Source organism: Canis aureus, chromosome 26 (assembly GCF_053574225.1).
Source record: "Canis aureus isolate CA01 chromosome 26, VMU_Caureus_v.1.0, whole genome shotgun sequence".
NCBI classification, from domain to species: Eukaryota; Metazoa; Chordata; class Mammalia; order Carnivora; family Canidae; genus Canis; species Canis aureus.
In genome coordinates, this window is record NC_135636.1 from 32327058 (window position 1) to 32352399 (window position 25342).

The 25342-nt window shown below is 46.7% G+C and overlaps 1 protein-coding gene across 1 annotated transcript; it reads left to right on the forward strand.

The window, feature by feature from the left end:
• The first annotated feature begins 1253 nt into the window (after positions 1–1253).
• LBP (lipopolysaccharide binding protein) lies at positions 1254–24654 on the forward strand. The gene is made up of 15 exons (XM_077873138.1): positions 1254–1412; positions 3170–3284; positions 4398–4526; positions 7713–7868; positions 8459–8522; positions 11796–11859; positions 13057–13148; positions 13659–13835; positions 15178–15237; positions 17365–17532; positions 18786–18853; positions 19567–19609; positions 21596–21659; positions 22647–22723; positions 24261–24654. Exons 1-15 carry the CDS (start codon positions 1289–1291, stop codon positions 24303–24305), a joined length of 1446 nt encoding a protein of 481 aa, XP_077729264.1. The 5' UTR covers positions 1254–1288; the 3' UTR covers positions 24306–24654.
• Positions 24655–25342: the final 688 nt, after the last annotated feature.

Here is a 25342-nt window from a genome sequence, read left to right on the forward strand (position 1 = left end):
CCCTCAGGAGCATCCAGGCTGGGGGCAGGGGTGGTGTGCAAGGGACCCCAACAAACCTCGGCCCAAAGGGTAGTAACAACAGGGTAGAGAGGAGCAGAGGTGTGGGCTGTAGGCTTCTGTGTGTTCAACGGGGGGAATTCTGATCTCAACCTCAATCCCAGTGCCTCTTATGAACCATTGGGAAGAAATTGTTACTCCCGCCACATTTGGCCCGTTGAGGGGGTCACAGAGACCCAACCCAATGTCAGAGGGAGGACCCGGAGACTCCACCTTCTGATGGAAAGAGTATAAAAGAATTTGTGGACATATTTTTAAAGGACCACAATTTTAAAAAAGCAGAGTGGTTAATGCTATGATGGAGAAAGTGCAGATGTTCTGAGACCTCAGAGGAGGACCTCTCTCTAATCCAGGGAAATGTGGGGGTGATTAGGGAAGGAGACCCAGGTGATCTTGGAGACCAGGGATCGAGTCTCACCCACATTGGGCTTCCTGCATGGAGCCTGCCTCTCCCTCTGCCTGTGTCTCTGCCTCTCTCTCTCTCTCTCTCTGTGTCTCTCATGAATAAATAAATAAAATCTTTAAAAATAAATAAATAAAAATAAAAGTATCACACTTAATTTGGCCAATGTCCTTTTGGTAGACCCTTTAGGGTGGATCCCACTGCTCCCTTGCCTGTTTCATACCGTGCAGCAATGGGCACCGTGGTGCAGTGACATATTTGCACACTGATGTAATTATGTACTTACATTCCAGAAGGAGAACTTTAGGGTTACTGGGCATGCAAGCATTTAAAGATTTGCCAAGTCGCCTCCCAGAACATTTTACCACCAGCAAGGCTTGAGAAAGCCTGGTTTCCCATGGGGGAAACTCAATTCTGTTTGTTTAAAAAAGAGAAAAGAATCTGACTGGCACCAGACCTGGCTTTGACTCCCAGCTCTGCCACTTGCCAGAGGGAGTGACACGGCTTCTCTGAGCCTCGGTTTCCTAGTCTGTAACACCGAGCCTTCCTAGCAATGAACATGGGGCCTTTTTGCGGGAAGGAAAACAGAGGTTGTCACCTGGGGCCAGGCCAACCCACCCTCTGACCTGGTGTAGCAGTAACTGGTTTCTAAGTACAACCCATGACCCCAGCTGTGTCGCAAGCAAGTTCCAGTCTCTGTGCCTCCCATTCCCGATGCAATGAACCAGATCCCAGGAACCGCCCCCCTTCAGGAGCCACTCCAGCTCCAGCCCCCTTGCTACTTAAGGGAGCGGGGCCCAGCCTGGGTCACTCCACTGGGAATCCAGGATGAAGGTTTTGGCTGGGGTCCTGTCCTCTCTACTGCTGAGATTCCTGCTCACATCCATCCCTGGGGCCCTGGGTACCAACCCCGGCCTGGTTGTCAGGATCACTGACAAGGGCCTCGAGTATGGTAAGAAGCTGTGGCTGTTGGCTGGACTTGGCCGACCTGCTGGGCGCCAGACTGCTCTGCATACTGTGGGGGACACCAATGGGGCGCTCTCCCTCAGTCCGGTGGCCCTGGCTCCCAGTCTGGCGGCCCTGGCTCCCAGTCTGGCCGGGTCACCCACCCACTGTGCTACTTGGGCATGGTGCTTGTCTGGGCGGGGTCCCTCACTAGCCAACAGGGATAAGAATTTGGAGCAAACAGTTGATTGAGGGGCAGATTCCAGGACATGGTGTAGTGGAGTGGGAAGGTGAGAGGAGAGAGGGAGGGCAACCAGAAGATGTCATTAACCCAGCCACTACCCAGTGACTGGCCCAACTCCACTGGAAAGTTCTTAGGTTCTTAGTCAAGCTTGAAAACATGTCTTAAATCATGATAATGGAATGGTCATGACCTCCAGAGGAAGGCAATGACCTGGGGGGTGAGAGTGGGGGGCAGGAGGGAACCTGCAGCGGTGCTAGGAATATGCAACATCTGACTCTGAGAGGTGGCTACCTGGGTACTTAAACCTTTAAATATTACCTGGTAGTGTCTCTCGTGTATGTTATATCTCGATTTTAAATCGAGCAAAAGCAGGACGACTTTTTGAAAACGATGCTGAAACAAAGCATCAGGATTCATCCATCCGTAGGGAGCCGAGGTGTATATACACCACCCCCCACAGTAACTGAACCAGCGCCTCAGCTGCCTCATCTGTTAAATGGGGGACTGTTAAATGATAACATTTAATTTGATAACATTTAATCTGTTAAATTGTAACACTTCCCCAGGCAGGGTTGTTGGGAGCCAAAGAAATGAAATCAGGGAAGGCTTCTTGGAGGAGGTTAGGGGAGGCACAAAGGTGAGTGGCACCTGGCCAGGCACGAGCGGTAGCATTCGGGCAGAAGGACTGGCACGTGCCTTCACTGGAGGGAGGAGTGCCAGCTGGAAAGAGGGGAGGCCCCGGCCTTCTGCGTTTACACGCGTCCCTTGCAGAATCCCGGATCCCTTGCATATCAGAACAAAGGGTGCTAATAAGCACTGTTTATATTGAAATCCTACATCAGGCAAAATGTGCCTTTGGTTCCTTTCCCCTGTGTGACTGACGATTGTACCATGTTTACTTAGCTGATTGGCTAGAGTTGGACATTTTGGTCCTTTCCATATTTGTCATAGTATAAACCCTGCTGTCGCAGGCATCTACTGAGTGCCTGCTCTGTGCCGCGCACCAAGCTAGGTGCGCCCGTTATCCTCCGAACCCCCTTTTTGCCCTGCAATGATATCTTTTCATTTTCATGCCAGCCCAGAAAACAAAGCTCTGTTGCCATTGCCGTGGAGAACGTGAAGCTGAAGCCTTGCTCAAGGTCACCCAGCTAGAAAGATGCCGGTGCGGGGGTTCTAGGCCTCACAGTGTCTTCCGCACGGGCTAGATGCGGGGAAGGGCAGGACAGAGGACCACCCACCACGCACGCAGCACTCCTGCCCTCGTGGGGTTGCTGACAAAGACACTGTTTCCTCACCCATAACCTGGGCATCAACATAATGGCACCCCGTGAAATGGAGGGATGCTCCTATTTCTCCTGTCACTTGGTACACAGCAGGGGCTCGATATTCTGTAACTGTCATTAATGTGTGTAAGCAAGTCGGCCTTTCTCCCTGGAGCAGGTGGGAGCCACCGAAGGGTTTAGAGGTGAGGCAGGCAGGCAGGCAGGACAGGCTGACTTGCAGCTTTTTCCTATCCACAGTGGCCAAGGAGGGGTTGGTGGCCCTGCAGAAAAAACTGCTCAGCATCACGCTGCCCGACTTCGCCGGGGACTTCAAGATCAAGCCCATTGGCCGTGGGCACTATGACTTCCACAGGTGGGGCCCTGAGGTGGCTGGGAGGAGGGGTGGGGATGTGGAGGGAGGGGAGGGAGAGCCCCAGGACCTCCCTGGGCCAGCAGTAGGGAGAGTTCCTCACAGCGTTCAGAGGGAAGTCCGGGAGGGGGGGGAGTTAGGTTCCCCCCATTCACTCACTCATCCAACAAATATCAGTGAAGACCTACTAGCTGTGTGACCTGAGCTTCGGTTTCCTTATCTGTAACACGGGGATGACTCTGTGATACTCCAGCCTTCGATCTGGCCCCTGCATGTAGTCTGGAAGGGGACATAGACCTTAAACTTTAAATACATTAGCCCAACTGTTAGAGCTGAGGTGTGTCCACCCAGGGGAGTCAAGGAAGGCTTCCCAGAGACAGTGGCATTTGAGCTGAGTCTTCAAAGGATCACAAGACATGAGCAGCTGATGCCAGGGGAATAAAAAGGCATAAAACACTTGTGAAGAAATGGGTGACGGAGAAGAGCAATTGAGTCACAGTTCATCACCCCTTCCCTGCCCACTCCCATCGATGGCTCCACTCATTCTTTCTTTTCTTCAGTCCATCAGCAAACATTTATTGAGCACCTACTACGATGTGCTGGGCATATAAAATGGAACTTGACCACTGTTTTCCCAATATGTGTTGTCTTGGTTTGCTTCTCCCAGCACTTTGTGTCTTTTCCTGAGGCTGGCCTCAGCCTTCCCTGAATCTGATCCCCCTACCTGGATCTGTCAAGGGAGAGGATGGCTCCAAGAAGGAGCTGCCAACCCAGAGGAGTGTGTCGATGTCCTCTATTCTGGATCCCACCCACGATCATGAGATTCCTGGGCTCAGATCCTGACTGTGTGACTTTTGACCAAATGCATCTCTTCCAAGTGGTTCTATTTCCCCATCTGTAAAAAGGGAACAAGAATGGTGCTGACCCCTCTGAGAGGCCTAGGTGACATAACGGATGCCACGTGCTTAGCATGGCCACATGATTCAGCACAGAGCACACACCTGCCTGGAGCAGACAGGTCCCCAGTCTGCTCAGCCCAGTCCCCCGGGGAGGGAGTGGGGGTGGCGGGGCTCGGAGCTGGGGTTAATGCTGTCCACACTGTGTCTCTCTCCTCAGCCTGAGTGTCCACAGCTGTGAGCTGCGTGGTTCTGCTCTGACGCCACTCCCCAGCCAGGGCCTGAGCCTCACCATCTCTGACTCCTTCATCAGAGTCCAGGGCGAGTGGAAGGCACGCAAAGCATTCGTGTAAGTGGACTCTGCTCCCAGGCTCTCGGGCCCTGGGCCCATCCTTCTTGGGTCCTAGCTCATCAGAGAAGCCACATGGTGGATGGAAGGAGCCTACAGGGGTCTGAGTCCTGGCTCTTGGTTGAGTCTCTTCCCTTCTCATGCTTCCCTGATGGGGTTGTGGTTAAATGAGAGAATCCTGTATCTTTTTAGTTTGCTTTCCCCAGCAGCAGGTCCCAAGACAAGAATTCAAATATAAGTATTTTACCTGGGAAATGACCTCAGGAAATGTCCATGGGGTGGGGCGGGGGAGAAGGGAGGCAGGGACGGAAGGACGTCAGCTTGGCAGTTGATTGGAGCTCTGTCCTCCTGGGCACCTCTGGAGACCATGCAGGCAGAGCACACCTCTGAGTTACCCCAACTCAGCCATTATGGCCCCTTCTTCCAGTTGGCCCTTGGTCAAGGGTGGCCCCCAGAAGCACGAACTCTCTAGCACCTTGAACTGTTCTCTGATCTCCAGGGTCCATGGATGGAAGATGGGTTAGTCTGCTCGGGCTGCCATAATAAAATGTCACTAGGTGATTTAAAATTCTGGAAGCAAAAAAAAAATAAAAATAAAAAATAAAATAAAATTCTGGAAGCTTGAAGTCCAAGATCAGGGTATCAGCAGGCCTAGTTTCTTCTGAGGTCTCTCTCTTTGACTTGCAGATGGCGGCCTTCTCGCTATGTCCTCACATGGTTGTCCCTCTGTGTGCATGCACTCTGTGTCCTCTTCTTATAAGGGTCAGATTAGATTCTGGCCCACCCTAATGGCCTCATTTTTTTTTCAAGTTTATTTATTTAATCTCTACATCCAATGTGGAGCTCGAACTCACAACCCTGAGATCAATTCTGGCTCCACTGATGAGCCAGCCAGGTGGCCCCTTAATGGCCTCATTTTAATGGCATCATCTCTTTAAAGACTGTGTCGCAAATGTAGTCACATTCTGAGGTATTGGGGTTTAGGCCTTCAACATGTGAATTTGAGGTGGGGACAAACAATTTAGTCCATCACAGAAGGGTTGACCAGTCTTTTCTGGGCAACCTGACTGTATTGATACTTTAGACCTGCACTGTCCGATAGAGTAGCTACTAGCTATGTGTTTTCACTGAGTACCTGAAAAATGGCTGGTACAAATCGAGATCTGCTATAAGGGTGAAACATGAGATTTGAAGATTAGGTACAAAAAAAACCCAGAAGAAATATCATTAGTGATTTTTATATTGTTATGTTGAAATGATAACATATACTATTAAAATTAATTTTTTTTCTTTTATTATTAAAATTAATTTTACCTCTTTCTTCTTGCCTTTTTGAAAGTGGCTACTAGAAATATTTTAATTGCCTATGGGATTCACATTCTATTTCTTTTGCTTTACAAAGATGTGCAGGATACACGTCACCATAGTGCACATTCATTCGATCTCCAGGAAAACAAGCAAACTATGCTCTCTGTCCTGAGTTTTTTTCAGCTAAGTATCTCAAAGATCTTTTTGTATGAGTGTTTGAAAATCTACCTCATTCTTTTTTTTATATTTTTTAATGTAATATTTTCATTGAGATGAAATTCACATAATGCAAAATCCATGTAATGTAAAATTAGCCATTTTATTTATATTTTAAAAGATTTCATTTATTCATGAAATACAGAGAAACAGAGGCAGAGACATAGGCAGAGGGAGAAGCAGTCTCCTGTGGGAAGCCCAGTACAGGATTCGATCCCAGGACCCTGGGATCATGACCTGAGCCAAAGGCAGACACTCAACCACTGAGCCACCAAGGTGCCCCAAAATTAGTCATTTTAAAGTGAACAATTCAGTGGCATTTAGTACATTCACAATGATGTGCAACCACCACCTCCCTCTAGCTCCAGAATGTTTTCATCTTCCCAGGAGATCACTGCCCACCGTCTCCTCCCTCAGCCCTGGGCAAGCCCCAATCTGCATTAGTTCTCTATGAATTTGCCTATCTGGGACATTTCATACAAATGGAATCATACAATATATGACATTTTGTGTCTAGGTTCTTTCATTTAGCATAATATTTTTGCGGTTCATCCACATCATAGCATGCATCAGTGCTTTATTCCTTTTTATGGATGATTAATATCTCATTGTATAGATAGACCATATTTACCCTCATTCTTTTTTTTTTTTTTTTTGAAAGGGGCAGGGGTGGGGCAGAGGGAGAGGGAGAGAATCCCAAGCAGGCTCCTCCACATCTAGCACGGAGCCAATGCAGGGCTCAACCTCATGACCCTGAGATCATGACCTGAGCCAAAATCAAGAGTTGGACACTTAACCAATTGAGCCACCCAGGTGCCTCTACCCTCATTCTTTTCAAAGGCTGCATAGCACAGATGCCTACAACTTGCTGAATCTGTCCTTACTAGTTGAGAGTTGGGTGGTTCATCACTTTTTGCTATGACCCGTGATGCTGCCATGAGCTGCCCCATGCATATATCTTGGCAGGAAGAGCCACAGAGTAAAGTCTTAGAAGTAAAATTCCTAGGACAAAAACATGCATTAGGATGGATCCCAGCAATCTGTATTCCAGAGGTGCTCTCCCCACTGCAGCACCTGGGACTTCTGTTTACCCACACCTTCTCAAGCTTCAGAACTTTCATACGACAGGTGAAAACTGGCATCATTGTATTTTCATTTTTAATAATGTTTCATATGCTTATTTGCAACTGAACTTCCTGTTTGATATCTTTGATCACCCTTTTTTTCCTTTTGAGTTGTTTCGTCTTTTCCTTATTAATTCATATGAGCTTGTTCTTTGGGTATTAAGGAAATTAGCTTTTTGGCTGGCTCACCATGCAAAGCCTTTTTCTTTTTTACTTCAAATATGGCATTTTTTGTTCACTGGAGTTTTAATTTTCTATGCTGGCAAGTCTATCAGCCATTTCCTCTAAGGCTCCTGAGACTTGGATCCTGCCTAGGAAGGCTTTTGCTCACCCCCTCCCACAAATAACTAGACCCAGGCTTTTTTCCTGATCTCTTACAGTCTTATTTGTAATAAATCTTTACTTCATAGTAATTTTCATATTTAAGATTTTGCTCTAGCTCCTCTTATGTTGGGGTAAGAATTGAGCTCATCTTTCCCCCTAAATGGTGGCTGATCTTAGACTAGGAATTGATGATTGCTTTTCTCATCTCCTCCAGGAAACTACAGGGTTCCTTTGATGTGCAGGTCAAGGGTATCACCATTTCAGTGAACCTTGTCTTGGGCAGGGAGCCCTCTGGGAGGCCCACCGTCGCTGCCTCCAGCTGCAGCAGCCACATTCAAGATGTGGAGGTGGACATATCAGGAGATTTGGGGTAAGTCACACTGGCCAGCTGGACCCCTGGGTGCATCCTAAGCCCCATCCAACCCAAGGCCTGGCCTCTGATAAGCACACATGTCCAGGTGTAATGCAGGGGCACATCACAGGCACTGGGAGGTCATTCTTTGGGGGACCCTGCTGAGAACAACAGATGCAGACTTGAGCCAGAATACACTGGGGACCACCATTAGGTGAATGAAATCTATTAGAGAAACACAAGGGCTTTTGGCTGAAGAAGAGTGTGTGAACAATGTACAAGTCCTCGGATACATATCTTTTTGTCCGAGTTTCCTTGATTAGAAGTATGTGGATTCTCAAGCCTCTCCCTAAATCTACTGAATCTGATTGGGTGCAGCAGGGGGCTGGGATGCCAGATGCATTGAATCAGCGAGTGTGCTGGGAGCTGGGACACTGCATTTTTATCCTGTCCAGGATTCTGAGACAGAGCAGGGTCCCAGGATGGGGTGAGAAGAGTTCCCTTGGGGACCGGCCTGGCCAAAGGCCAAGGTCTGGCTTTCTCTGCTGCCTCACTGTCCCCACATTCAGAGGCACACAGCTGACCGTCCTCTGTGCCTCTCTCCCCAGGTGGCTGATGAATCTCTTCCACAACCAGATTGAGTCCAAGTTCTGCAGAGTATTGGAGAGCAAGGTAGGAATGTCCAAACTGCTGGCATCTGCTGTGCCACTCCAGAGCTAGGTGTAAGCCTTCATTTTGGCGCTGGATGGCCAGGAGGACTGGCCCAGACGTACTTAGGCCCAAGGCCCAGAGAAGATGAATTATTTCCCTGAGGTCATGGAGCCAGTGTGTGGCCAAGCTGGGCAAAATGTAGGTCTCTGGACTCTAAGTATGTTTAGGGAGGCAGAGAATGGTTAGATGTTCAGCCAGTGGTTCACACAGCAGGGACCCAACAGGGACTCCTGCCTCTTCCTCTCCTTGACTTTGTTCACTGTTCCCCAATGCCCTGCACTCCACAAGGCCAAAATAGGAAATCAGCACTTAGGTGCCTGCAGATACCAGGCAGGATACTTGGGGAATGTGAGAACCAGGTGAGAGCTCTGGTTCCTACCTCATGAGCACCTGCCCAGGAGGAGAAGGCAGCCACAGGCTGTCAGTTTTCCCCATTAAAAAAAAAAAAAAAAAAACCCTATGTGAAATCTCCAAATTTCAAAATCTTTGGCTAAAACAGAGGTTTCATGTTAGCAAATACTCACTTCACCTCCAAAATACCATTTCTGAGGTATCATGAACCTGGAGGTACGTATGTAGCAATGATTGTGCTTGGGAAGGAGAAAGTCATGAAGGAGGAAAGAGGAACACAGACACACACACATAGACACAGACACACACACACACACACACATACACACACGCGCGCGCATGGTCTCCACTGGGTCCAAAGGCCAGTCTCATTTTGAGTGCCCCTGGTGGTTGAAGTGGGAATAGTGGGAATAGCAGAAGACCCCACGGATGAGGAGTGGCAAACTGCATTCTATTCCTTTTCTTATTCTGGGGTCCTGGGGTCTGGGTGAGCTTGGGAAATATGTCAACTTCCTTCTTCAGCACCTCATTTCCATGTAGCCATGCCTTTCTCAGTAGGACACAGTATTCTACAGCGGTGTGGATTTATACTACCCTGCTGATGACGGTTCAAATAAAGATTAGCAATACTATTATACAATAATAGTAATATACTACAATTGGTTTTGATATATGCAATTCGTTTCGCTTTGGTTAAATAATATAATTAATGTGATACAGAATATATCATTGTGTAACTATTCTTATCTATAACAATGGCGGCTATTTATTGAGACTGTGGTTTGGCCAGGAATAGTGTGCTAAGCTTTCAACCACTGAACAAGCTCTCCACCTTAATCATGACCTTCGAAGAAAGTGCCATTTCCCACATTTGACCTAGGAGGCTCTGAGAGGTGGAGTAACTTGCCCAGTGGTCACCTTGCTAGGGAGGCACTAGGTCAGCATTCGAAGTTCCTAGAATGTGAGGCAGTTTGTACCAAAAGTCTTCTAGGGGTGAGTGTCTTGGGAATGGTAGAGATCTCACCTGATCCCTGACCCTTATGGGTCTTCGGAGATTTGCTACATCTAGGAAAACAAAGAGCCTGGTACAGGACCTTTCAAATTCCCCACTGGCAGTATCTGACCACCAGGACTAAGAATAAGCACTCCCTGTATGCTTGCTCTCTGGGTCATATATACTCACTGTCTCATCCCATGTTTCTCCCAGCCCAATCTCTGGGAAGCACTTGGCCTTGTATCCTGTAGGTAAGAACTCAAAAGCAGGGAGAGATTCTGTAAAAGTCACACAGCTGGTAGGGGGTGGGAGGATTGGACAGGATTTGAACCTAAGTTTGTTCAATTCACCTACTACACCCTTAACCTGCCTCTCTAGGAGGCCTGAGGGCCAAAGAGCCTTCCCTGCCCCATCATGCAGGTCCCATTAGGGGTGGGGCATTCAGGGAGGTTTTAGAAAGATCTGATGGGCCTTTGTCTCAGGGAAAAGCAAGAAGGGAAGAGTCTCCAGTGAGGCCAGCAGTTTCCTGGTTCCTGTGAAATCAACTGTGACTGTCCGTCACCACCTCCATTCTTTGCTTTTTGGCCACAACCCTTGATCAAACTGAGCTGTCACCACCTCCATTCTTTGCTTTTTGGCCACAAACCCTCCCAAAACTGAGCCAGCTGCAAAAGGAAGGTTAAGATTTCACCTCTTGCCTGCCCAGCGTCCAGCATAGACCTTTCCCCATGTCCCCCATGTGCCTGATTTATGCCTGCTCATCTTTCCACCTGCCCTTAAAATGTCACCTCCCACGCTGGTGGAGCCCACCCCCCTTAGATATGTGGATCCATCTGCACAAGAGGTGGTGGCTGCTTAGTCAAAACAACTGTGTACTGTGGGGAGTCACATACACACATGAACACAGGAAATATTTACATATAAATCTAAACATTTTAAGATACAGTAAATACAAATCCATTTGTTATCTTTTCACACAGGGCCCAGAACTGTTCTTTGAAAATAGTCTCCTGATTGACACTGGACTTTGTCTTTCGTGCATGAAACATTGATCTGCTACACGTTCCAGCTCAGATTGCTTTAACCACAATGAGAATTCAAAGACATTTGCAAAGCAATCCCAGTGAAGAATCCTTCTAGATTTTTATGATTTCTTCCCTCCTAAGCGTTTGCTTGTTCACACCAAGAATGTCTAACAGTATTTTCTCTAAGCAGCTCACCTCTCCAGAGTACTTAGGTTCCCTCGGTCGTAATCTTGGTTTACATAATAAATATTTCGAACGATTACAAGAGCAAGTATAGCAAACAGGTTTGGGAACACACATTCCCTCTTCGTGAGGTGCATGTCACTCAAGTGGCCACCATGAAGTGTGCGTGCCTACCGTGTGGCGGCCTCCTGGACACGAGCATCAGGGGAAACGTGGAATACTGATCAGTCCAGCCAACTTGTTAAGGGATGACATTTGAGAAGTATCTACTAAGTACACCTGTGTGTGTGGCTATTTCTACTGACCATCTAGTTCTGCTCTTCAATTCTAAATTCTGAGAAGCCAGCAACTCCCAGAGGAAAGTATCTCTCAAGGTAGAATGTCGGGCAGCACCTCCAGCCCATGTGCCCTCGCCAGGCTGGGAAGCTGACTAGCTAGCTCAGATGTCTAGCCCTGGGAACTTGGAAAGGTCCGGTTGGACCCTATTGAGGTCCACGTGGGGGCCTGCATGGTTTTGATCATTTCTGTTTCCTGGCACGTGGCACATGATAAGCACTGATCTAGTTTTTGTAGAATCGACCAATGGGCAGATGTATGAAAGACCGTGACTAAAGCAATTAGCACAGTGGCAGACCAAAGCCAGGGGGACCCACTCAGGCTTTCTCCTCCCATGTGTTTCAGATTTGTGAAATGCTCCAGAAATCGGTGACCTCTGATCTACAGCCTTATCTCCAAACTCTGCCGGGTAGGCTACTCCATCCATCTCTGGAATACTCTATTAATTTATATATGCACATATTCATACCTTATAAAACTTTAAATGGGACAGAAATGTAGAAAGTAATAACTTTAAGTATCCTTTTCACCCCCAGATTTTCTTCTAAGAGGTAACTTCTGTTTGGGATATAACCCCTTAGATATTTTCTTTTGTATATAAAAATAAAGGGGGCAGTCCAGGGGGCTCAGAGGTTTAGCGCCGCCTTCAGCCCAGGGTATGATCCTAGAGACGCAGGATCGAGTCCCGCGTCGGGCTCCCTGCGAGGAGTCTGCTTCTCCCTCTGCCTGTGTCTCTGCCTCTCTCTCTCTCTCTGTCTCATGAATAAATAAATAATCTTTTAAAAAATAATAAAAATAATAAAAATAAAGGGGCACCTGAGTGGCTCAGTTGGTTAAGTGTCTGCCTTCAACTCAGATCATGATCCCAGGGTTCTGGGATCGAGCCCCACATTGAGCTCCCTGCTCAGTGGAGAGTCAGCTTCTCTGTCTCCCTCTGCCTCTCCCCTTGCTTGCACGGTCTCTGTCTCTCTCTTAAATAAATAAAATCTGGGATCCCTGGGTGGCGCAGCGGTTTGGCGCCTGCCTTTGGCCCAGGGTGCGATCCTGGAGACCCGGGATCGAATCCCACGTCAGGCTCCCGGTGCATGGAGCCTGCTTCTCCCTCTGCCTATGTCTCTGCCTCTCTCTCTCTCTCTCTCTCTCTGTGTGTGACTATCATAAATAAATAAAAATTTAAAAATAAATAAATAAATAAATAAATAAAATCTTTATATATATATATATATATATACAGAATTCTCCCCATTCTGTGGCTTCTTTGGCATGAAGTTCCAGGTATGGAGGGGATACCAGAGCTGGGCTCCTCCTGCCCTCAGGTGTGTGTGTGTGTGTGTGTGTGTGTGTGTGTGTGTCTGTATGAGGGAGAGAGAACCCGGAACCCACTCAGGCCCCAGCTGAGCATACCACCTCTTCATCGCAAGCCCACCAATGGGACAGAAGAACCATGTCATCTCTCTTTGGAGAAGCAGCTCTTTGCTCCAGGGCTGGGCTGGGTAGAAGGTCTCGAGGCAGAGGGGCAGGGGGCCCTGATGAAAGTCAGAAGAGTGTGGCTCAGTCGGAGCCCCCATCACCTGGCTCCTAATTCTTCCTCTCTCCTGGTTCACAGTCACAACACAGATCGACAGTTTCGCTGGCATTGATTACAGTTTAGTGGAAGCCCCTCGGGTAACAGCCCAAATGCTGGACGTGATGTTTAAGGTGAGAGTCCTAGACCAGGGGCTTGGATGGGTTCGGCCCCAGTGTACCGTACCCTCAGGGGCAGCCCTTACTTAGGGCCTCCTGTCTCTCTGGCTTCAGATCTGTCCTCATCTCCCAAGTGGTTCCAGCTGTTTTGAGGATGGGGCAACATGGAGTGGTGGGGAGTGTTTCAAGAGCCCGGGCCCCAACAGGTGTCTTACAACTCTTGGGACTTGAAACTCACCCTCTTCCCCTCCTCATCTTGACTACCATGCAGGTGAGGTCAATCAGAACTGGGCTAGATGGCAGAAAGCGTACAATGGGCTAATTTGCCACAGTCGGGGAGTTTTTCATTTATAAATTCTGGATACACAACCCTTTGATCCAAAGAAAAATACTTTTCATGGGAGAGTTTTAGGCAACGACTTGCCAGTGCCCCCTCATCAGGCTGTATGAGCAACTGCCCAGGTCAGATGTCTAGCCCTGGGGTAGACTTTGAAAAGTTCAAATGCATCCTATTTCTCTCTCCAGGGTGAAATCTTTAACCGTGATCACTATTCCCCAGTTACCTTCCTGGCTCCTGTCATGAGCCTTCCTGAAGAACACAACCGAATGGTCTACTTCGCCATCTCTGATTATGTCTTCAACACAGCCAGCTTGGTTTATCATGAGACAGGTTACCTGAACTTCACCATCACAGATGACATGGTGAGTGAGGATGGTGGCAAAGTAGCACTCACAAATGACAGGGTAACCTGTCCTTCTTCCTTCTTTCCTTTCCATCCCATTTACATAAATTAAATAGGAAGTTATTGAGAAAAAAGATTCAGACAAGGAAATATCTACATTAGCACAATTTCCCTTTTCATTTTGGTTGCCAGGAAGTTCAAGCCAAAATCCTTTCTCCCTCAGAACCGTGAAAGACTGTGACTTCCTTGTCTGTGTTTTACTTTTGTCCCCTCTAGACCTGTTGTTCTAATTAATATTTTCTCTCATGTTGGTTTGTAGAAGTTTTTTTTAAAAACTTCTAAAAAATTAGTAAGTGAGGCAGGATAATAGATACACTAATAAATGCATAAAGTTTTATTGAGTAGGAAATTAAGACCAAGTTAAAAGTAAAGCACACTTATGAAAGCACTTATAAAAAATCTATTTGGGACCTTCCTTATAGCCAAAGTGAAAAAGGTCCATGATTTCATGATTCCTGGTGAAAGGAGAGACAAAGGCTTCCTAGGATTTACCTCTAAAACAAGTGTTTCAAGTGGGACTTTGTATAAGGAATATTAAATTTTATAGTGGATCACATCTTTAATAATTCTCAAGTTTCTTTAATACTTCTGGGTTTCAGAAAATTATTTCTTGTGGCCTTTTATAAAGCTGAGGACTCGTGAACAATGTCAGGATGATGAGGGAAATGCAGTGCAGTCCCACTTGGTTGATCAGCTGGCTCTAATAATATTTGAGGGGCCATCTTGTGGGTGGATGGAGTGGCTTTTTGTCTTCTCAGTAACTTCTCACACTCACACACAGGCCTTTTACTTCTATTATCGTGTTTGAATAACCCACCCCGCCTGTGGTGCAGTCCTTTCTTTTAGTGGATTGGATCATGCTTGCGGTGTTTTATAATAGTTATGCGCTGGGCCTTGTGCTAGGTGCTTTGTACCCACTGTCCCACTTAGCCCTCACAATGACCTGAGAAGTGGGAGCTCCTATTATCCCCATTTTATAGATGAGGACATTGAACCTCAGAGAGGTGAAGGGACTGGCTTGTGACCACACAGTAACAAAGCCAGGAGCCATCCCTAGGTCCTTATGACTGCAAATCTCCCCACCACAGACCCTCTGGGTGTGCCCCACATGTCACCTATGTCCCGAGGAGAGTGGCCAGGACTCTGGCAACTGCTGCTTGTGCTGAGTGCAGGGCAGGTATCTCACTGTTGCTATGGTAACCAAGGTAGTATGGTATCCCTGCCCCTCACCTCCCCATCTTTCTTAGACCTTCAGCTGCAGTGGGAGCACCCAAATAAAACTTTGTATCTCTTTGCTGCAGGTTCCCCCTGGCTCTAACATTCGTCTGACCACCAAGTCCTTCCGCCCCTTAGTCCCCAAGGTAAGCCTTCTCTCAGGCCTAGGCAGATGCAGGCCAAACGCACTAGCCTTCTAGGGGTTCTCTTTAAAACCATGATACAAGGGATGCCTGGGTTGCCCAGTGGTTGAGTGTCTGCCTTCGGCTCAGGTCCAGATCCAGGGTCTTGAGATCGAGTCCTGCATTGGGCTCCCCGCAAGGAGCCCGTTTCTCTCTCTGCCTGTGTCTCTGCCTCTCTCTCTGTGTGTCTCTTGAATAAATAAATAAAATCTTTACAAAAAAAAAACCAAAAAATAAAATCCTCGGTACTATTCTCAGTTTAACCAAGAGTCAGAATGTGGCAGTGAGGCCCCCATTGAGGGCAGGGATTTCCTTCTGCAGGCCTCAGGACCCCTTCTCTCCAAAGCCCAAACAACAGAGACCTGAGCCCCATGTCCCTGGGACCACAGGTTGCCCAGTCTTTTATCAACGATATCTGAGAATCCCAAAGAATGCTAACATGTCCCACCAAATGCACCCTAATTAATAATATCAGATGATTGCAGAGGGCACCCTAGGGACCAGGCACTGTTCTTGGTCCTTTAAAATTTATTTTTTGACTCAATACTAAATTCTCATGGTTCAACACATAAGACATAAGAGATCCTAGAGTGGAAAATTTTCTGTCCACTCTTGGCCCCTAACCACCCAGTTCCCATCCGGAGTCTACATTCTTCTGGGGATATTCTATGTATATGAGAACAAACGCTGTGAATCTTTTCCATTTTTATACAAAACAGAGATATATTATACACACCAATTTGTACCTTATTTTTTTGCCTTACCGTCCTAGGAGATCATTCTGCAGAGGTAGAAAAGGAGCTTCCATACTCATGTTTTCCTGGGCACCCAGCCGGCCATTGTATGGACTTACCCCATAGCTTGCTTAATGGGTCTCCCAGGAAGGACTTGGAGTTGTCGCCAGGTGTTGCTACAGCAGTGTTGCAGTGACTAACCTTGCAACTCTCATCGCGGGGCTTAGCTCGTCATTTAATCCCGCAGAAATCCACTTGTCCTCTCCCCCACCTTCCCAGTCCTCCCAAGACACAGTTCAGACAGGCGGTCGTGTTGAACATGGCTTGTAGAAGGCCCGAGGATGGCGGAGAGAATTATAATGGGAAAAGACTTTAAACTTCAAGTCCTGCAGTGCCTGGGTCGTGTCCTTCCATAAGGTAGCCCTCATAGGCCCTTTCTCTCCCTTGAGCCCCAGAACCGTTCATCCTGCTGCCAATTTGTCAGAACTAGATTTGGAGGGCCCTTGGTGGCCACATCCTGGCTCCAATATCCTTTATGTCCTAGAAAGAGGAAGATACTCTCCCTCCCTCTTCCTGCTCATGTCAGCAATAACCTGGCAGAGAAGCAATTCAGCCCACCTTCTAAATAAAGCTCTGTACCTTCTTCAACCTTTACAGTGCCTCCCTTTTACAAGAGGATGTAAAGTTTACACATTTCATAACAACAACAACAAAAAGCTCACAGGGACTGTCATCCTTCCCCCTAAAAAGGAGCAGTTTTGCCCCTAAGTTAAATACTAGTTAAACAGAAATTTGTGAGTACTTTTGAAACTGTGGGATCTAGTTGTGTCCTATTTCAAAATTGCTGGGGTCTGGTCTCCACGTGTACAGTTACCCAATTACAATAGCTCTCACCCCGTGCTCAGGGAGGGAGGGGTGTGACACATTTGGCCCAATGTTTTTGGAGGACAGTTTGATAATACCCATAAAAGGCTTGAAAAATATCCCTGCCCTTTGACTCGGCAGTTCCATGTCTAGGAACATCCCCCATCCTCCCACCCTCACTCCCAAATAGCCAAGGTACACATAGCAGTGATCATTATAATGACAAAACCTTGGAGACCACCTGATGCCCACTGTGGTTACATTACCCAGGCCCGATAGAACCCAATGCAGTCACGAAATACATGGTGCAGACTCTGGATGTCTGACAGGGCAAGATCTCCAGTTGCACCATTAAGAGATAAAGGGAACAAAGCATTTTGTGAAAATAGAATCAATTAAAAAGCATTCTCAGCTTCATCCAACTCCCTCGGGGTTCCGCTGGTAAACCTGCATATTTCCTTCTCTTGACATAGTATCGTCATTCTGCCCCCAGTTAGCCCGACTGTACCCCAACATGAACTTGGAACTCCAGGGAACAATGGCCTCAGCCCCATTCCTGAACTTCAGCCCCGGGAATCTGTCTTTGGCACCCCTCATGGAGATTGAAGCCTTTGTGCTCCTGCCCAGCTCCAGCAGGGAGCCTGTCTTCCAGCTTAGTGTGGTAAGGTTCAGAGCCTTTGCAAATGCTGTTCCCTTTTCCTGCATGCTCTTCCCCCTTCCTTCAGATCTCAACTTAAATATCACTTCCACAGAGAGGACTTTTTGGATTGCCTCTTACCACCTGAGGCCCCCTGTCATTTTGTTTTCTTAAAGCGCCCTATTATTTTTCTGCATAGCATTTATTATAAAGATACTTACTTTGCTGTCTGCAGGTTTATTTGCTTAATGCATATGTTTCCCACTAAGTGAGAAAGGGCTATTGTTGAGAGGAAGGCATAGTAGGGGTCTTTGACTTGTTTGCTCTGCATCTATATCTGACCCCTGAAGACTACATTTCCCAGGCTCCCTTGGACTTTGACTTCTAACCAAATCAGCAAATGAAAAGCTCTGTGAAGAGAATAGAGGGCAGGAAGAAGGAAGAAGACAGAATATTTCTTCCTCTGTCTTTGTCCTGGACAGAGACTCAAGCAGTGACTGTGTCTCTTCCATGGTGGTTCCCATAACCCCAATTCCTCCTTCTGCTCTTCCAGTCCTGGGGTGGAAGCAGCTTCCTGCCTCTGCTAGTACCTGAGTCGCCCCTCTAACTCTCTTTGGCTTCTTGGCAATTCCATAATTCGTGTAGCCAAGTCCCTATGTTAAAGTCCCTCTGAATTAAATATTGAGGGGGGTGGTGTCTCTCCTTTCTCAATGTACCCTAAGAGCGAAGGGATTCTGAGTCCTTCTGGGTTCCTGCTCACTGGTTGAAGAACTTCACTCTCTTGTTTCGGGTTTGAAATTCAACAAGACAAATTTCTGGAGGGATGATTGCTTCTAAATGCTATATCTACAATTTGATTTGTCATTGTTGTTATCAAATTTGTTGTTATTATATGTTATAAATTAAAACAAAATATCCCAAAATATAAATTAAAACAAAATTATTTTTATTATTATCACCACTAGAATTGACTCTTAGCCCTGAAACAATCCCTTTAGAGATCTCCAGGGATAGGCACTCTATACCTCGTGGTAATCTATTCAAAGTTCAATCACTATCACAGTCAGCAACTTCAAGTAAAAAATGTTCAAGTCCAAGTTCAAACATTTATTGAGTACCTATGATGAGCCTTCGGGGAGTCTGCAGTCTAGTGAATAAGTTCCTGCTTTAACTTACTGAGTTGTTTGTTTAAAGGAAACAGCAGGTCCAAATAGTATCCTTCCTATATGTGACAACCTTTCTCATTTAAACCTGTTTTCTTCTACTGGAATTTCCAGGCTACTAATATATCTGCCACGTTGACCTTCAACACCAGCAAGATCACTGGGTTCCTGAAACCAGGAAAGTAAGTCAGCCTCCTGCCCACATGGAGGCACTCAACTGAGCTCCTTCCATCTGGACACTCTACCCAATTCTCTGTAGCTGGGCGTAGGGATGTGAGCAGATCTTCTTCTCAATGTTAGGGCCCTGCCATTAGGGAAGGAAACTTATATTTTACCCCAATTGGCCCAATTCTTTTGCCCCACTGGTCCTGCCTCCACAAACTTCCTTTCCACCTAATCCCCCATTACTTCCAAATTTCTTTTTTTTTTTTAATATTTTATTTATTTATGACAGATACAGAGAGAGAGAGAGAGAGAGGCAGAGACACAGGCAGAGGGAGAAGCAGGCTCCATGCACCGGGAGCCCGATGTGGGATTCGATCCCGGGTCTCCAGGATCACGCCCTGGGCCAAAGGCAGGCGCCAAACCGCTGCGCCACCCAGGGATCCCTACTTCCAAATTTCTAAAGAATTTACTAATACTGCTTTTTCTCAATCTGTAAATTTTCTACATCAGCTATATTGAGTTTCTGACACACACTACCCCTTTGTGAGTCTTCCCAGTAAGGTTGTATCACTGATTTGAGTTCTTAACCATCTTTTCCAGTCCCATCCCTACCCTGTCCTCAGCTCTGTGTCTTCTCAAGCCAGTACCTCCTTTCTGGGGACCCCCACATTGCTTAGGTTTCCCATGGACATAATGCCCCCATCTCTGAATCTTCTTTGATTCATTATAGGGTACGAGTGGAACTGAAAGAATCTAAAGTTGGAGTGTTCAATGTAAGTTATTATTGTTTTTATTTATGAAATGATTAAGGTATTAACTAATTTAGTGTGCTAACTAAACAATATTATGGCACCTATAGGAGAAAATGGAAAAATGAGAAGAGCTACTCTGTGCCATAGAAAAGTGTAGAAGTTCTCAAGGACTTGAAACATCGGGCCAAACAACCGTTATATCCCAGTAGAAGATAAGATATAATTAAATTGTTTGTTGAACAGAATTCTTTTCACTACAAGAATAGAAAGCCAACTAAAAGTGTCTTAAGCCAACAGAAGGAATTTATAGGGTCATAAAACTAAAAAACAAATGGAAAAAGCCAAGGCTAGAAGTTTCAGGCAAAACTGGATCTAGGTGCTCAAATTAGTGCATCAAGAATCTCTCCCCAAGTCTCCCTTCTGCTTTCATCTGTGTTGGCTTCGTTCTCTGACAGGTTTTTCCCACTGGTGGAAAGTCTGAAAATTTTGTAGTTTAATTCTTTTTTTTTTTTTTTAAGATTTTATTATTTATTTGACAGAGAGATTGAGAGAACACAAGCAGGGGGAGCTGCAGAGGGAGATGGAGAGCAGGCTCCCCACTGAGCAGAGAGCCCATTGTGGGGCTCCAACCCATGAACCCAAGATCATGACCTGAACCCAAGGCAGACACTTAACCGATTGAGCCATTCAGGTGCCCCTGTAGTTTAATTCTTTAAAAATCCAGGTGCTAGCTCTCATTAGGTTAATCTGAGTCATGTGGCCATTCTTTAGTCAATCACTGTGGTTAAAAATTGGACAAACATGGGTTTCACCTATACTCTTGGAGCCAGGATGTTCAGTCCCAAGCCATATGGACTGAGATCGGAAAGGAGGGTCCCCCAGGGGAAAATAGGGACTCTGTTATTGAAACAAGAAGGAATTAAGTGCTGGGTAGGCTGAACCAAGAGGTGATTTCCACAAGGAGGGACAAGTGGCAAAATGGATGGCCCTATATTAAAATAAGAAAGATAGTGGGAAGATCAGTGTGGGCAGAAGTGATCAGGGAGAGATTTCTGACGAGAGAAGGCTAAGGAGGAAATGGGTAGAACTTACCTGTAATAAGTATCTTACTTTTCACCATCCTGCTAACACTGGTCCCTCTGGCCAGCCTCCCCCTACCTTGCGCTGCCCAGATCCTCCCTTACGGACTTACAACTTGGAAATAAATGCATAACCTGTGGGGAGAGACGCTGCTCACAGGGACCCCAAAGGATGACCCCTTTCAGGGAATGAAGGAGGAAGTAAATGATGACACACTAATATTGCATCTGTGTGTGGCATGTAAGAATGTTCTCGGAGGTAAAACACTCACATGTAAAGATTCACAAAAAGTTATCAGATTTCGGAACACAGAATGCAGAAAGCAAGAACTATAGAATCAGATAAATCTGGGTTCAAATTCTGCCCCTGCTGCTGGTCCTAAAAGTCACTTTCATTCTGTGGCCTCGGTTTTCTTGTCTGTGAAGTGGGGGCAGTAATACCAACTTCAAGGGGTTATTGTGAAAACTGAATCAGATATATATATAATGCTCTGAGCCCTATACTGGGTACATGGTGTTAAAAGTGGTGTTTTATAATTTTTGTTTCGAGAATTTTTAAAAAATATGTCTTATACAAGCAATTCAAGATAACATGCTGTGAAAAAAAATTAAATCGCAAAAAAATAAAAAATAAAGACAAGGCTAAGCCAAACCTTGATGTTCTTCCTAGAGGAAAGACAATTGGGTGTATAATCTTCCAAATGTTTCTGTCTCTTGCACACAAATGTGTGTCTCAAAATAGTTTTATCTCATTAAATAGTAGCATGAAGTAGGCATCTATTCAAAATTTGAGTTTTTTCAGTCTTGTTTGCTGTGTCAGCACATACAAAACTAGCCCTTCCCCCAATCCCAGGTCCGCCTTGTGGAAGTTTGTTGGTGGGCACAATGGCACACGTGGTCACGGTGTATCTCTCCTGTTCTCCACCAGGTGGAGTTGTTGGAGGCACTACTCAACTACGGCATTCTCCACACCCTCTACCCCAAGGTCAATGGTAAGGATCACTAGGGATTTTTCCAAGTCAAGGAAGACAGTGCTCCTTTGAGGGAAAAGTTGCTGGACTTGGAGATGGCAAACAGAGCTCTTCGGCAGGCTGAATGACCTTGGCATTTCTCCTCCTTGACCTTCAGCAGCCTGCGAGAAGGGCGCTTTGAAGGTGGTCTCATTCCACACACCGCCCCCTGCCCCAAAGCCCAGGGCTCTAGTGAGCTCTTTGGAGCACAGAAAAGCTCTTCCTAAGAGAGAAGTAAGGACTCACAGAAATGTGCCCCCTATACCCTGAAATGGCAGGTAAAAGACTGAGGACCAAGTTAATATAGAGGGCACAGGGCAGCTCACCTCTGAATTCACGTTTCCCAGTCAATTGCCAACTCCCTAGTCAGAAAATAAAGCATAAAGCCCTAAACGCTGTTTCTAGAAGGCCCTGCTTCATTTGGCTGCAAGAGAAAGCAGGACAGGGGTGGAGGGCAGAGAGCATCGTATGCCGCCCCATACCTGCCACTCCTCCCATATAGCAGCAGGGCTGGGAGCTCAGCCTCCTGTGGCAGCTGCCTGAGTTGAAATCTCAGTTCTGCCTCTATGACCTTGAACAAGTTACTTGGCCACCCCGTGCCTCAATGTTCTTATCGGTAAAATGGAATTAATAGTCTTATCTACCTCATAATCTTTGATGATAGTCAAATGGGAACATACTGTGTATAGAGTCTGCAGAGGGAAACTTGTTTTTTCTATTACTTTATATATTTTTTTAAGTTTTTATTTATTTTTTCATGAGAGACACAGAGAAAGAGGCAGAGACATAGACAGGGAGAAGCAGGCTCCTCACAGGAAGCCAGACACGGAACTCGATCCCCAGACCTGGGATCATACCCTGAGCCGAAGGCAGACGCTGAACCGCTGAGCTACCCAGGCGTCCCTCTGTTACTTTATTTATGATTGTCATTTATTAACAAATCTCTCTATGTTATGCCCCAACCTCCAGAGAAGTTGGCAGATGGCTTCCCCCTTCCTCTGCTCAAGGATACTCGGCTCTATGACCCTGTTCTGGAGATCCACAAGGTCAGTGGGTTCAGGTGGACTTTTGAGGATTTGGGGAGGGGAGTTGGTTAGTTTTTCAGGTTCAGAGGCCATAGTTCAGTGGGTGGGACCCCACCCGGCCTGCAGCTCAGAAAGGGGAGGGTTGCCCCGGGTACGGCTAGGTGCCATGCAGCCATCCATGTGGTCTTCAAAAGTGGCCCCCCTAAGGAGGCAGGGGGCATTTGACACAGCTTGTGCCACACTGCCTTCCACACCCCCACGATGGGTGACCTGGGGAAACCACAAGACCAGCTCATCCTGAAAACACTGCCATGGCAACAGCCCAGCTTCTAAAAGCCATTTGTAAGTTTTGAAAATTTCTTCTAGATTCTTAAGTGGAAAGGCTTTATCAGACATACAGGTCTGATGTGCTCCCCCTCATAAACCCATTGCCCCAGCAGGCACACAGTTTGAATTTTGGTGTGCTGCCTCCCACACAAAAAAAGTCTTTTTGCTTTCTCTAGGTATTTTTAAAACTGTGTGCTCATTTGTTTGTTTGTTGGAGATAGTTGCGTTGGTCATACTTATGCCTGTTTTCTTTCTTTGCTGTTTTTCTATTTTGTTGCAATCTATCCCTGCCTCTCCAATGTTAATACAGTTGTATCCATCAGAGACCATAATTTATGGAACTATTTTAATACCAAGGAATACATCTGATCTTCACTCTTCTCTCCACTGTTCTGACCAAGCATTTTCTGGTCTGTCTGTGCCCACGGTTCAGGTTATCTTTCTAGAATAGCATCTGTAAGGTGGGATGGCTGGGTTGGGTAGCCCTGTGAGCAGTAAGGGCGATGCTGCGTTGTGTCTGGTACATCGTCAACATCCAGCAAGTAACAGCCACTAAAGACAGTGAAGGGCAGCAGAGTGGTCAGGGACCTGGAAACATGGACCAACTGCTGTATTTGGAAGACAAAATATCCAAAGTCCTTTTGGTCCAGAGATGCTCAACATCCTGCTGCTGAGTGTTTACAAGGAGTCAGACAGCTGGTTATTTGAAGTAAGGACTGACAATTCACGCAGCTGGCCTCAGCAGGGCACATCAGAAGATTTATTATAAGCTATCATGCTCGTTAGACTGTTGAGGTCATTTGTTTGACCCCCCAAAGACAAGGGCTGGATCACTGTAGGAGAGGATTGGATATGGACTTGAGTTCAGAGTTCCCGCCTCTTCGGATGATGGAAACTTCCAAGGAGCTAGGAGAGTAAACTTCAACGGTGCGCAATTTTGTGTTATTTGTGAAGGAGAGAAAATTTAGGTGACACAAAGGACATTTATGAGCCCTGCCAGGAAGCAGCAGCTTGGGAAATGACAGATAAATTGCCACCTTAGAGAAGGTGGCTGGCAAAAGCTGTGCTTTATGGAGACCTTGGGGATGGAGGCACATTCACGATTTATGCTCTGACCTGGTTTCTGGAAGAGCTTGTGCTTCCTCCAACGTGGGCCTCCCTTTATGTTGGAGATGCATCTTTTTGGCGTAGGGAATGCTTTTGCCATCCTGTCCTGTCTTGTCTTTTCTAGGACTTCCTGTTCCTGGGCACCAACCTCCAGTACCTGAGAGCTTGAGGGCAGGGGTTTGGAGGCCACAGCCGGATCGGCAAATTGCATTTCCAGATGTGCAGCGTAGTCCTGGCAATTCTGGGAAGATGAAGACTTCTCTGTTCTCAGCTCTCAGGGAGAGCTCCACCTGGCTTCTGCCCCCACACTGCTCGTCTTCAGCAGGTGCACCCACGCCATCTCTGACTCTGGGCTTTACTCCCCTCACCACCACCCTGCTCCCAGGATGGACCATCTTCCCCCACTGGCCTGTACCGTCTTTAAGGGCAGGCATCATTTTTTTAGTCATCATCTGATCCCTGTGCCTGGCACTTAGTAGATCCTCAATAAATATTTATTGAATGGTTCAATGAAGGAACCACTTGGTACCTAGTTGAGCCTCTCTACCACCCACTCTCTTTTGTCTGAGAGGTCTTTGGATGGCTAGCCCCATCCATGGTCTCCAAGGCTCAACCCTGACCACACTCCCCTTTCTCAGTGGCTGCTGCTGTGGGAATCTCAATGAGAGAACAAGAGATTCCACTCCCCACTGGGCCCCAGACTGGCCCTGGTGCTCAGATCTGGCATTTGTCTATCTCAGTGCATGGGCCGCTCATGGGCTCACTTCAGTGTGTGCTTCCTCCCTCACTTCTTGCCTGCTGCAGACAAGGGCACCAGTGGGTCTCCAGAGCAAAAACTCAGCCTCCTGCTGCTCTCCCCCATTGAAATGGATATAAATTAGGAGGAAATGGATCCCCCTAGGTTTTTGGTCCGACCCAAATAAAAAGCTCATCCAACTGTTGTTTATGAGCCCTAAGCCCGGAGGAAGAGGCCATGATTTCTAATTACTGAACAACCAGCCTTTGATCAGACTTACTAAAGAGTCATTTCCAAGTTATGTAGTTGGGCCTCTGGGGACTGGGAATCAGAAGGCTCATTTGATATTTTTTTTATAGTGTTAATGAGCAGATGGATGGAGCTGCTGGCTAACCGATAATTCACAAGGAATAGACCCATTTACCCTGTGTGTGACAGAGATGCATTCCAAGATGGGACACTGTGCTGTC